This window comes from Delphinus delphis, chromosome 12, assembly GCF_949987515.2.
Source record: "Delphinus delphis chromosome 12, mDelDel1.2, whole genome shotgun sequence".
NCBI lineage: Eukaryota > Metazoa > Chordata > Mammalia > Artiodactyla > Delphinidae > Delphinus > Delphinus delphis.
In genome coordinates this window covers 12,625,140-12,639,174 of record NC_082694.2, presented here as the reverse complement: position 1 = coordinate 12,639,174, position 14,035 = coordinate 12,625,140, and the positions used below count along the sequence as shown (strand labels likewise).

The window sequence follows — 14,035 nt, the reverse complement described above, 5'->3', positions numbered from 1 at the left end:
TCGTTTCCATACATGTGGAAAATACTCATCTCAAACGGAGCTGGATGAAACCTCTGAATATAGAAAAGCAGGAGATAAGGCCTCTTCGATTTCCTGTCTCTCTTCAGCAAATCTTTCCAAAATTCTACCTCTGCATTCCTCCCACATCATCTCATGTAACTACTGGATGTCAAGTTCTCAAATGGCCTGCCCTGGAAAGGAAGCGTTTCCACGCACTCATGCCTCCAGACAAGCCTTGCAAACATCCCTTAATTACACATCCTGCCCCCGCCCCCCGCCCACACACGCTCCCGGAGCTGTGATGTCAGGAACCCAGGAAGAGGGAAAGAGGGGTGGGGTGACTATTGCATGTTCCCTTCTCATTTAAAGAAAGAAAGAAAGAAAAGGCACAAGCTCTTTGTAAATTTATGCGGAAGCTGAAGCCCTGGAAAATCCACCCTGTGGCCACACGGGTGCGGCCCTGTGGCTGCACCCGGGCACGAGGAGAGGTCAAATCCAAAGATGCCGCTAGGAGTGCCGAGGGGTTCAGGGCTCAGGTCTGAATAAACGAGGACCTGACCTAGCCAGAGCAGGTCGGAGAAGAGCGAGGGGCCAGGACTTCGGGAATGGTGATCCTCATGAACACGGTTCAGAAGGGATAGCAATCCCCCAGCACACAAGCCTGACTGATCCTCCCCACAGCCCAGGTCGGGCCGGAGGAGGGGGCGCTCCCCGCGCCGAGCAAAGAGCCCAGAGAAAGTATCAGGGCACCCGGGGCAGGCCCGGCCAGATCAACAAGACCGAGACCGGCTCCTGGAGCCCAGAGAGCCCGGGGAGGACCTGCGGGCCCGGGCAGCACCTCGCCTGGGTCCCGACACTCCACTTACGTCATTGATCGTCGCTGCCCAGAGCCCGAGCTCGGGGACGGCGCCCACAGCCGCCGGGCCCCAGCACAGGAGGCAGAGGGTAACTCGCAGCAGCGGGCGCCTGGCGGGAAGGCGGCCGCGGGATGAGAACCAGACCCCAGCCCAGCTGGTAGCGGCCATCTTGACGCGGAAGCCGCACCTGGCGCTCCGTGGCGCCCGCCACGCCCCAGGCCCGCACCAGGTGCAGCTCCGCCCCGGGCGGGTTCGGGTCCGGGAAGTGTGGCTGGGGCATGGAGGCGGGGCTCAGGGCCGGCCGGGGCGTGGAGCTAGAGGTGGGGCCAGAGAGTGGAAAGGAAAGGGGGCGGGCTAGAGGGAGGGGTCCGAGCGTAAAGGCGGGGCCAGGCAGGGTTGGGGAGCCGGGAGAGGAGGCGGGGCCGGGAGGGCGTGGAGGAGATGGGCGGGGCTCAGAGTCAGGCCGGGGGGAGGAGGCGGGGCCGGAGGGGAGGCGGGGCTCTAAATCAGGTCCCCGCTGGAAGCGGCTTCAGCCCGAGGCGGGAAGCTGAGGTCCCAGAATTTGCATGGCTCTGGTCGAATGCTTAGTGGGAAATATAGGATGGAGCTACTAGCTAAGGTTTTTCTCTGTGTATTTCAGTTTCTTGAATCCTCTGCATTTGTCCCCCAACCCCCTCATCTCAGGGGAAATAAGTTGTTCTCTAAATTCACGGTAAGTGCCTGGAAAGTGCTTTGAGGTCCGGTCCGTTGAACCCAAGGCGTAGTATTGTGAGTATAATGTCGGTAGGATGGTTAAAGATTTTTAGAACAAAGTTGCCTGGTTACTTAAAGCTCAGAGGGGCAGAGCTTGGGTCTGTCTTAACGGTGTACTTCGCCAGGCATTTTTGACTGTGAAACCTGAGTAAATGTCTTGCTGTCAAAGAGAACTACAGTAGTTTATTATTAAATGTAAATAATGTCCAGAGGGAGAATACAGTCCTAGTTTAACATTGTCATTAACGTAAAATAGGATCGATTTATAGTCAAGAGGATCTGGCCTTATCAGTCATCTTAGTCACTTATTTAGACTAATTACTGAGAGCCTAATGTGTAATAAAGACTGCACGTGCATTCCATACGTGCCTTTCCCAGCAAGCAGTTGTGATCATTTCTATGTGGATGGAAATAATAGACTACGCCAAGGCCTGGAGGAACAGAAAGACCTACCAGATGACTAGTTATTGGTGTGAGATGGACAGTGGAAAGACTGCGAATATTTAAACAGTAGCAGAACATCCAGGTCCTCCTAAACACTTTAGTCTAAGACATCAGAGGGGCAATGATGGTTTTTAAGCAAGGCGGATGAAGTGACCAGATTCTTTTGGTTAATCTCAGTCATATGAAAACTGTGTTAAGGAGGGCAATGAGATGATCAGTTAAGAATATTTCAATACTTTGTATGACCAGTTAAGAATAAATTACAGTAATTCAGAGATGGTGGCCTCAACCACAGAAGCTTCCATTAGAATAGAGATTTGGATGGATTCCAGAAATGTGGGAGATGGAGATTTTAAATTAAAAGACCTTGGTGATTGATTAGATATTGGAGCTTAGGAAGGAGAGGAGTTGAGGCTGGAACCAAGGTATCTGGCTGGAACAAATGAGGTGTGGACCATCTGGAAGAGGAGAAAAGTGAGGAGATCCAGGACTACATGGCTTCACAAAGGGGTAATTTATTTAGGTAACCGTACATTGGGGAAAGAGGAATACCCAAACAATTCAAGGAGTGTTGGACTCACAGTCTGAGTTGGTGTTGGCTCCCTATTAGAATGAGAGGCATAAGGGGCCAGGTAATAAATAGAATCTGGGCCCATAGTTGGATCCACTGGGTCCACAGACCCACGTGGTGGTAATTATCCTGGTTCCAGATTGTATAATTGGAATATACATAATGAGTAGCTGAAATGACCTTACACTAGTCCTTGGTGTCTAGAATAAGAGCTGTCTTAATGGGGAAGTCCAGGTAGAAACCTCTGAATCTGCCCTGCTGGCCAAACCATATTGTCTCCTGGGGGGAATGGCAGAAATTAGTGCTACCTTTAAAAGATGCAATGGTGGTGGCTACCATCACATCTCCATTTAATGCCTCTTCCACTGAAGGTGCTCCTGTTAGTACAATATTATTTACAAAGGACACTTTGTGTCCTTTTCCGTTGATCCACTCACATCCCTCTATCCCAGATATCCTTGTCCCAAATCTTCTGATCTTTCTCCTCCCAGATTCCTGACCAGCTGGCTAAGCCATTAACCACTGCCCATAAATCCATGTATGTTTAAACTTCAGACAACTTCCCTTTCCACAAAAAGTGAATAAACAGATGCATTGCCTGAAGCTCTGTCCCTATGCCCCACCCTGGGGACGCTGGAAGGATTTCTTCCTCACCTTTGTCTTTCAAGGCCACCCCTGAGCAAGACTAGAGTGCAGCTGCTATCCTTTTTCAACTTGCCCCTACCTATGGAGCTGATCCACCTATGTACCAAGCTCAGGCTTTTAACCTCTCTATCAGCTGGTCATAAATAGGATCTTCCTTGCAGCCCTGGGTGTGAACTGAGGGAGAAGCACTTTTGCAACTTTGCTTGATGTCAATGAAAGTAGATAAACAACGTCTATTAACTACAAAGCCCTTGATGACAGAGAAATGATTAAAAAGTTTTCTGAATTGGAAGAATTATTGTTAAAGTGCCCATTCCCCCAAAAGTGATCTACAGTTTCAGTGCAATCCCTATCAAAATTCCATTTTTTCACAGAAACAGAAAAATCCTAAAATTTGTATGGAAACACAAGAGACCCTCAAATAGCCAATGCAATCTTGAGAAAGAAGAAGAAAGCTGGAGGCATCACACGTCCTGATTTTAAACTATATCACATACAAATGTAGTTATTTACAAAAGAGAAAAATATGTACAGATATTGAAAACAAACTTATGGTTACCAAAGGGGAAATGTGGGGAGAGGGATAAATCAGGAGCTTGGGATTAACTTACACACACTACTATATATAAGATAGATAACCAACGAGGACCTACTGTATAGTACAGGGAACTCTACTCACTAGTGTGTGATAACCTATATGAGAAAAGAATCTGAAAAAGAATGAATATATGTATATGTATAACTGAATCACTTTGCTGTACACCTGAAACTAATACAACATTGTAACTGAACTATACTCCAATAAAATTTTTTAAAACTATATTACAAAGCTACAGTAACCCCCCCCCCAAAAAAAAACAGTATGCTATTGGCATAAAACAGACATATAGATCAATGGAACAGAATAGAGACCCTGGAAATAAACCATTGCATAATGGTCAATTAATTTTCTACAAAGTCTCCAAGAATACACAATGGGGAAAGAACAGTCTCTTCAATAAGTGGTACTGGGAAAACTGGATATCTATATGCAAAAGAATGGATCCTATCTTACACCATACACAAAAATCAATGCTAAATGGATTAAAGACTTGGTCATAGAGCTGAAACCATAAAACTCCTAGACAAAAATGGAGGAGCTAAGTTCCTTTACATTAGTCTTGGCAATGATTTTTTGGATTTGGGACCAAAAGCAAAAATAAATAGTGGGACTACATCACACTAAAAGCTTCTGCACAGGAAAGGAAACCATCAACAAAATGAAAAGCAACCTATAGAATGAAACTACTTGCAAACCACACATCCAATAAGGAGTTAATATCCAAAATATACAAGAACTCATACAACTCAATAGCAAAAAAACCAACAACAAATAGCCCAATTTAAAAAATGGGAAAAACACCAGAATAGACATTTCTCCAAAGAAGACACACAGATAGCTAACGGGCACATGAAAAGTGCTGAACATAACTAATCATCAGGGAAATGAAAGTTAAAACCACAATGAGGGTCTTCCCTGGTGGTACTGTGGTTAAGAATCCGCCTGCCAATACAGGGGACACAGGTTTGAGCCCTGGTCCAGGAAGATCCCACATACCACGGAGCAACTAAGCCTGTGCACCACAACTACTGAACTTGCGCTCTAGAGCCCACGAGCCACAACTACTGAGCCAGTGTGCCACAACTACTGAAGCCTGTGCGCCTAGAGCCCATGCTTTGCAACCAGAGAAGCCACTACAATGAGAAGCCCGCGCAACACAACTAGAGAAAGCCCGTGCATAGCAATGAAGACCCAACACAATCAAAAATAAATAAATAAATAAAAATGTTAAAAAATCACAATGAGATATCACCTCACACCTATTGAGATGTCTATTATCAGTAATAAATAATGATAATACATAAAAGATTAAATAAATAGGACAGAAAGAAAACCTCTTCCTTACAGTAGGACACCAACAAGTAAATATAGAATGAATGATGGAGTTAGGAAATCATCATTTGGTAACTGTCATACTTACACTTGACTCAGAAAGAATCATCAATTGGATTCTAAAATTAGTAAAAGTTTGTTGAGGAAGTATCTGCCACAAACTATATTCATTACAAAGGGGAAAATAGTAATTTTATAGTAGAGAAACCTGGCAGACACCACCTTAATGATCAAAGTTAATATCACAACGAGTGGGACAAATTGACATGATATGTCTCACGCTGTGATGCCATGAAAAGAAGCAGCATCACTTCTGTGGTATTCCTGCCCAAAATGCATCATCACCTGAATTGAATCATGGGGAAACCTCAGATAAACTCAAATTGAGGAACATTCTACAAAGTAACTAGCTAGATTGAATTTCTAACAGTTGCTTTTCACAAGAAACTTGTATATCATATAAATATTTTTCTAGTGTGTCAAAGTTTTATTGTTTACTAATGCTTCATACAGACCCCTTGTTATGCAACCATTAAAATTCAAGAGCACTAGGAAATAGAATCGTTTCTAGAACACTAGCCAATCCTCACCAGTAGGTGACACTAGCTGATTGAAGATATTTTATATAAAATACTGTCTACTCTAAATGGCTTTTTAATCCAGAGTTTTCATCTTCCAACTTCAATTGATGATGCTATATATACCTCTAATTTAAGCCATTAAAACCTTAATCAGTCAGCAAACATTGTGTGCCTTAGTGCTAAGTATCACACATTTGATTGCTGGTAATGGACTCAACAGGGATTTTACATTATTAAAGAACAAATGCTTTTATGTGTTATTTATTTATTTATCTTTACATCATCTTTATTAAGCAAAATAATAACAACAGCATATATGTTATTTATTTTTTAAACATCTTTATTAGAGTATAATTGCTTTACAATGGTGTGTCAGTTTCTGCTTTATAACAAAGTGAATCAGTTATACATATACATATGTCCCCATATCTCTTCCCTCTTGCGTCTCCCTCCCTCCCACCCTCCCTATCCCACCCCTCTAGGTGGTCACAAAGCACTGAGCTGATCTCCCTGTGCTATGCGGCTGCCGCCCACTAGCTATCTATTTTACATTTGGTAGTATATGTAAGTCCATGCCACTTTCTCACTTCATCCCAGCTTACCCTTCCCCCTCCCTGTGTCCTCAAGTCCATTCTCTACGTCTGCGTCTTTATTCCTGTCCTGCCCCTAGGTTCTTCAGAACCATTTTTTTTTTTAGATTCTGTATATATGTGTTAGTATTTGTTTTTCTCTTTCTGACTTACTTCACTCTGTATGACAGACTCTAGGTCCATCCACCTCACTACAAATAACTCAATTTCGTTTCTTTTTATGGCTGAGTAATATTCCATTGTATATATGTGCCACATCTTCTTTATCCATTCATCTGTTGATGGACACTTAGGTTGCTTCCATGTCCTGGCTATTGTAAATAGAGCTGCAATGAACATTGTGGTACATATCATACTGTTTTGATGATGGTAGCTTTGTTTTTTGTTTTGGATGTATTAGGTCTTTGTTGCTGCACATAGGCTTTCTCTAGTTGTGGCGAGTGGGGACTACTCTTTATTGCAGTATGTGGGCTTCTCATTGCAGTGGCTTCTCTTGTTGTGGAGCACAGGCTCTAGTAGGCCTGTGGGCAGGCTTCAGTAGCTGCAGCATGTGGGGTCAGTAGTTGTGGTGTGTGGGCCCTAGAGTGCACGGGCTTCAGTAGTTGTGGCTCATGGGCTCCAGAGCGCAGGCTCAGTAGTTGTGGTTCACAGACTTCATTGCTCCACAGCATGTGGGATCTTCCCGGACCAGGGCTCGAACCCGTGTCCCCTGAATTGTCAGGTGGATTCTTAACCATTGCGTCACCAGGGAAGTCCCTGTATTATATTTTGAAATCAGAAAGCATGATACCTCCAGCTTTGTTCTCCTTTCTCAAGATTGTTTTGGTTATTTGTGGTGCTTTGTGTTTCCAAGTGCCCATTAATAGATGAATGGATAAAGAAGATGAGACATATATATATACATGTGTATATATATATATATATACATACACACAATGGAATATTAGCCATAAAAACTAATGAAATCTTGCCATTTGCAACAACATGGATGGACCTAGACGGTATTATGCTTAGTGAAGTAAGTCAGACAGAATAAGACAAATACTGTATGATTTCACTTATATGTGGAATCTAAAAAACAAATGAACAAATATAGCAAAACAGAAACAAAGTCATAGATACAGAGAATAAACAGGTGGTTGCCAGAAGGGAGGGAGGTGGCGGGGAGGAGAGAAATAGGTGAGGGAGATTAAGAGGTACAAACTTCCAGTTGCAAAATAAATAAGCCATGGATATGAAATGTACAGTGTGGGAAATATAGTCAAGAAATATGTAATATTCTAGTTACAATAAGTCTATGGTAACTAGACTTATCCTGGTGATCATTTTGAAATGTATAGAATTATCAAATCACAATGTTGTGTAACAGGAACTAACATAGTGTTGTAGGTCAATTATACTTGAAAAACAAACAAACTCATAGAAGAAGAGATTAGGTTTCTGATTTCCAGAAGTAGAGGGTAGAGAGAGGCAGAACTGGATGAAAGCATTCAAAAGGTACACACTTTCAGTTATAAGATAAATAAGTACTAGGGATGTAACGTTATACATGAAATGTGTTCAGTGAGTAAATCCCAAGAGTTCTCAACACAAGGAAAATATTTTTTTCTATTTCTTTAATTTTGTATCTATATGAGATGATGGATGTTCACTAAACTTATTGTGGTGATCATTTCATGATGTGTGTAAGTCAAATCATGATGCTGTACACCTTAAACTTATACTGTGCTGTATGTCAATTATATCTTTATAAAACTGGAAGAAAAAAATAAAAATTAGGTTGTCATTTTACTGTTGAGTTGTAAGAATTATGTATAAATTCTGGATAAAAGTTCCTTTTATCCAGACTGATGATCTGTGGTTTTGGATTGGAATATTTAATCCATTCACGTTTAGTGAACTACTCATCACTGGCTAAGCAAGAAACACTGGGAATGCCAAGCAGACTTGTAAACTTCCTGAACTTGGAATATATTATCCAAGCTACAGACAGATCCATAAACAAAATGTGGAGGCCTCATTGGCCCAAGATGTTTAAGTACAACGTCTGATCAATGATTGGCTTACTACTAAGCTCTGCTTGACTCCCGGATGACCCCTTAAAAGCCAGACTTAAAAATAAAAATGCGGATAATTTTAAAAAAGCAACTGAGCAGAGGCACCAGTGTTCAAACATTGCAGGAGAAACGCAATCTACAGGATTAGTTCAGGCAAACCCCTAAAGAAACAGTGATAACAACCACCCCTGGAAGGAGAGACAAATTAGAATCCATAGTTGTTGCAATATATGATCTGAAATATCCAGTTTCAACAGAAATAGATTAAATGGGTAAATAAACAAGAATATTAATGTGTACACAGGAAAAAAGTAGTCAATAGAAACTTTCCCTGAAGGGATCCAGATGTTGGACTGAACAGACATTTTATTATGTAAAAAAGCATCTATTTATAAATATGTTCAAACAATGAAAGAAAACCATTTTTTTAAATCAAATAGAGAATATCAATAAAGAAAGAGAAGTTATTAAAATAACTGAATGGAACTTCTGGAGTCGAAAAAATACAATTACTAAAATGAAAAACTCACTAGAAGGGCCCAACAGCAGACATGAGCCAGCAGAAGGAAGAATCAGTGAACCTGAAGGTAGATCATCACTGATAATCTCACCTAAACGACAGGAAGAAAAAGAGTTGGAGAACCACACATTTTTGAATGAGAAACTATCTTCTGTCTCTGGAGAAACTATGTTAAAACAAGCCTCGTGGAGTTAAGTACTCATGGAGTACTCCGTGGAGTTAAAGAAGCAGCCTGCATTCTCTTGTTCAGACTTGTAACATGATGGAATTTTGGTTTTCAAACTCCAGCTGATGGCCCTTTAATTTTAAGTCAGATGGGGCTGGGCCTTGGAGCCTGCTTCCAGGAAAAGCGTTTGATCTAGCTCTGAAGTTTGTTACAGAGTCTGGACAGCATCTGCAGGCCTGGCTGATCTGCTTTACCGTGGTATTAATAGACTTCAATAAAATGTGCAAGTCAGAGCCCTCTGAGGAATATTCTTTAAAAGAAAGTATTCATTTGAAGCCTTCTATTCCCTCTTCTGGACTGTTATCCAAGACAGCAAGGTCTAGATTGCTGTGCTTTGCAAATCCCAATGTCCCAGTTCTGTTCAGAATATAGTCACTAATATTCTCAGTGAGTATCAGTTGAATGGGTGAGTTGATTGTATCCGCACATGGTTGATGTTCAAAAACACTTTTCTTTTTTCAAAAATACTTTTTTGGTTAGAATTTGTAGATGTGCAGTTTCAGTAAATCCACAGATTAATTTAAAATGATTGTGTCCTTAAGAGGTAGGAAGGGTTAATATACATAATTCTCAAGCGTCTCTTTCGAATATCTATGCATGGAATCCTAGATATTATACATGAAAATATTCTAAAGTAGTGGTCTTTGGGTTACAATTTCTGGAAATAATCACTACATTAAAATACAAATAAGTTAGGTAATTTAGACATGCTTTTTAAAGTTAAACAGGATTGGCAATTTTACTTCTATTCTTAGACCTTTAAAAGGGAGAAAATAAAACCTACATATAGAAACATCACACGTTACTGAAATGTTCATTAAAGAAAGCAAAACTTCCCGTTTTCCCATTTGTCACTCAAGGTACCTAAATGTCTTTAGAGAAGTTAAGTTGCTGTTATAACTGGTTTATTTTTGGGTGAGTTACTTTCCTACCGACTCAGCAGAAGTTCCAACTTGCTTTTTTCATTTACCAGGAGAAGTTACAAAATTCTTTACTTTCATGAGTCAGGACAAGTCTGGCCAGAATCGACCTGATTTGTAAGATAAGAGCTGTGGTTTGGCCTGTTTCCTGAGAGGGAATCTCTGCTTGGTCTGGGGGACATGGAAGAAGAGGGAGGGTCTCCTCCTCCCTGGAGGGCACTCTGACACCTCAGGTCCCCAAATCCTGTTGGTAAAGTCACCACTGCTTGCCATCACCCATATATGGAAAGAGAATGGTCACTGAAGCTCAAATAACTAAACTCCAGGACGAGACTGATAGGAGAGGTATCTGGGCATCGCTGTGTAGCCAGGTGCCGGCCTCTGGGGGATGAGGACCACTCTCCTGCACCCTGGCCACTTCCCCTACTGTGTGCATCAGTGGCAAAGATTAAGTCTTTTTCTTTTCCTCCTCTCCTTTCTCCTCTCCTCTCCTCTCCTCTCCCTCTTTCTCCCTTCCTTCCTCTCTCCCTCCCTTCCTGCCTCCCTTCTTTCTCTCTCTCTCTATTCTCCTTATTATTATTATTTTTTGGCTGCATTGGGTCTTAGTTGCGGGATCCTTCGTTATGGCGCTCGGGCTTCTCTCTAGTTGTAGTGTGCAGGTTTTTCTCTCTCTAGTTGTGGCGCGAGGGCTCCAGAGCGTGTGGGCTTTGCAGTTTGTGGCATGCAGGCTCTCTAGTTGAGGCGTGTGAGTTCAATAGTCGTCGCATGCTGGGCTTAGTTGCCCTGCGGCATGGGAGATCTCAGTTGGACCAGGGATCGAACCCACGTCCCCTGCATTGGAAGGCGGATTCTTTACTACTGGACCACAAGGGAAGTCCCTTTTTCTTTTCTTTTTTGAATTAGTTTGCGTTATTTTGGAGGCGGTTGATAACATAATCAGGGACAATATTTCTACTATGACAAATGGTGAGTTTGTACTGCATAAGCAATGAAATTGGGAGAAGCCTCTGATTGGGAGAAGCCTCGATAACAAGCATAAGGTCCTTTCAAGGACCTTGCCACCTCCCCTTCCTACAGGGGGTTGCAGGAGGTGTTGCAATCTCTACTGTACACTGATGGACACTTGGGCTCCGGGAGATCAAAGTGACCTGACCAAGATTGCCCAAGGAATGCTCACAGGACTGGTTCCTGTCTAGCCCTTGCTGTTGGCTGCGTGGTCTGACTCCTGAGGCCCTGATTCTTCTCACTTCTCCTTTCTACTCAGAAAGAAAGGCCAGAAAAAGGAATGGAAAGGGGGGTGGGGAGGAGGGGAGAAAAGAAAAGGAAAGGAAAAAGAAGAAAAAAGGAGAGAGGTGGGGAGGGGAGTGAGGGAGGGAGGGAAGGAGGGGAGGAAAAAATAACCCTCCCAAGGCAGAGCTAGTCTCACCTGTAGGTCACAAGTATTTCTGGTATTTGTTTATTTCTCTTGCTCTCCCCAGCCCTGTCCCAGCCCTGTCCCAGCCCGGCTGAAGAGAATGACTGTCTTGTTTCTCCCTGTTTTCTCTCCCAGACTTTTGGCCCATAGGAGTCACTTACAAAAGTAATTTGAGTTTATACAAAAGAGAACTTGAAGGGCTATGTTCAGTTCATGCTCAGAAGTCTATACAAGACTTTGCCAGGGATCGGGTCCTCTGAAAGTTACTTCTTTCAAACATTCCAGCGTGGCTGAGAGAAGAACATGGTGGTAGCGACTGTCTCAGCGAGTGTCTGAACGAGGGGAGTCTGGCTCCATTCTCCTGTTGGGAAAAGGAGGCTGGGATGGGAGTTCTGCCCATCACGCCCCATTTACCCAAGGCCCTGGGGCATCGCTGTGGGGTTGAAGTGAATTTCTCTGCCATGTTTGTTACTGTCTCAGGAAAAGCCGGAAGTCACAGCTTTCTCTCTACAGCAGAACTGGCCCAGGCTTTCCAGCCCTTCTCGGGCCACACGGCATATACTGAGCAAACTGGACAGGATTTGGGGGGCTGTGGGCATTTGACGACCTATTCATTATATATTTATTTACATTATGTAATTAAAATTAGAAACACAAAACACAAAGTGTATTAGTTTAGATATTTAATATTAAATGTGTATGAAACTCCCAAGTATGTTTTTCAATTTGCTTATTTATCTTACAGATGCAAATATACATTTTAAAAAAAATATTTATTTAATTTATTTATTTGGTTGCGCTGGGTCTTAGTTGCAGCAGGTGGGCTTCTTCGTTGTGGCTCATGGGCTCCTTAGTTGCAGCATGTGTGCTCCTTAGTTGCAGTGGCGGCCTTCTTAGTTGTGGCTCATTGGCTCCTTAGTTGCGGATCACCAGCTCCTTAGTTGTGGCATGCAAACTCTTAGTTGCAGCATGCATGTGGGATGCAGTTTCCTGACCAGGGATCGAACCCGGGCCCCCTGCATTGGGAGCACAGAGTCTTAACCACTGTGCCACCAGGAAGTCCCGAACATACCTTTTTTTTTGGGGGGGGGAGCTGCACGGCTTGCAGGATCTTAGTTCCCTGAGCAGGGATCAAACCCATGCCCCTTGCAGTGGAAGCACAGAGTCCTAACCACTGGACCACCAGGGAAGTCCCCACGAACATACCTTTTTACCTTGGGTTTTTTTGCTTAAACTAGCCAGTCAGTTCCTGATCAAGACATTCTCAATAGTTACCACCAGTAGGAAACTTTATTTGCACAAAGTAAAAAAATAAAAATTTTCTACGGATTTTCAAATAACCATTCAAAATTGTCCAACAGTAGAAATGATCTTTCTAGGCTCTAACAGCCTTTTGTTTTTTTCCTTTCATGGATAAAATGTGGTGCTAGCATTTCTCCTAACAATGCAGTTTCCTCGCCAACCCGCAGAACTTTCTTGTCTGGAGCATTTCACAGTAACAATAGAGCTGGCAGACCCTGGAGACTGGGGCATCTGGGCTGGCATCCGGGACCAGGACCCAGACTGTGAGGGCCACACACTGATCCCTGCAGGCTGCAGTGGCTTGGGTGAGGCTACTCACAATTGCAACACATCTGGGGATGCCAGTGGCCCTGCGCCTGCGTGGCTGCCCCAGGGGCTGAAGGGATCAACACTGAAACTGACCACATCAGTCTACTGCTTTACTAGCAGAGTAAGTGAGCCTCCTCTTGCCTCAGTCTGCCCAGCTGTGACATGGAGATAATAACAGTAGTACCTACCTGGTAGGGTTGTTATGAGGATTAAATGACTGCCAGGCCTGGCCACATAATAAGGGCTATCTATGTGTTTGTTAAAAAAAGTTAAAAGGTCGAGAGGCTCTAGAACAGACCCCCAAATCACATGCTTAGAGCCAGCCAGAACTGGATTCCTTCGTTCTGAATTCTAGCTCCCGCCCTCTCTAGACACGGGCCATAGCAGGCCCTCAACCTTTCCAGCCTCTGTTTCCTGGCCCATGCGTGATGATGGCACTGGTACCCACGTTAATGATGTACATATTAATGTACAGTTCACATAAAGTGCTTGAGACATAACAAGTGCTCAACCAGCAATGGCTCTTATGACCCAGCAGAGCCAGGACGTGAACTCAGGGGTCCTAAGCTCTGAGCTTGTTCCCTGTCCACTGCCCGCGTCTCCCTCCTACGAGTCTCGCCTTCCCACAGAAAAGTGCTTAACTTCTTGGACCCTCTTCTAGAATTTTTTTTTTTTTGGCCATGCCACGTGGCATGCAGGATCTTAGTTCCCTGATCAGGGATTGAACCTGTGCCTCCTGCAGTGGAAGGGCAGAGTCCTAACCACTAGACCACCAGGGAAGTCCCTTCTACGATTTATTTGAAATTTTTCCACTCAGATTGTATTTTTCAACCCTCTAATATTTTGTTTTGTTCTTCATCTTTGGGCTCTCTGGAGTGGTTCTTCCATATCTTTAAAAAAAACAATGTCAAGT

General features: G+C 43.2%; 1 protein-coding gene across 2 annotated transcripts in view; it reads right to left on the bottom strand.

Annotated features, from left to right (window-relative positions):
• TMEM87B (transmembrane protein 87B) overlaps positions 1-1,094 on the bottom strand; it is a 48,000-nt gene extending 46,906 nt beyond the window's left edge. For both annotated transcript variants that reach the window (XM_060027360.1, XM_060027361.1), the window contains exon 1: positions 867-1,094. In XM_060027360.1, coding sequence (XP_059883343.1) covers positions 867-1,025 — 159 coding nt within the window. In that variant the 5' untranslated portion in view covers positions 1,026-1,094. The remainder of the gene's footprint in view (positions 1-866) is intronic.
• Between the last annotated feature and the right edge of the window lie 12,941 nt (positions 1,095-14,035).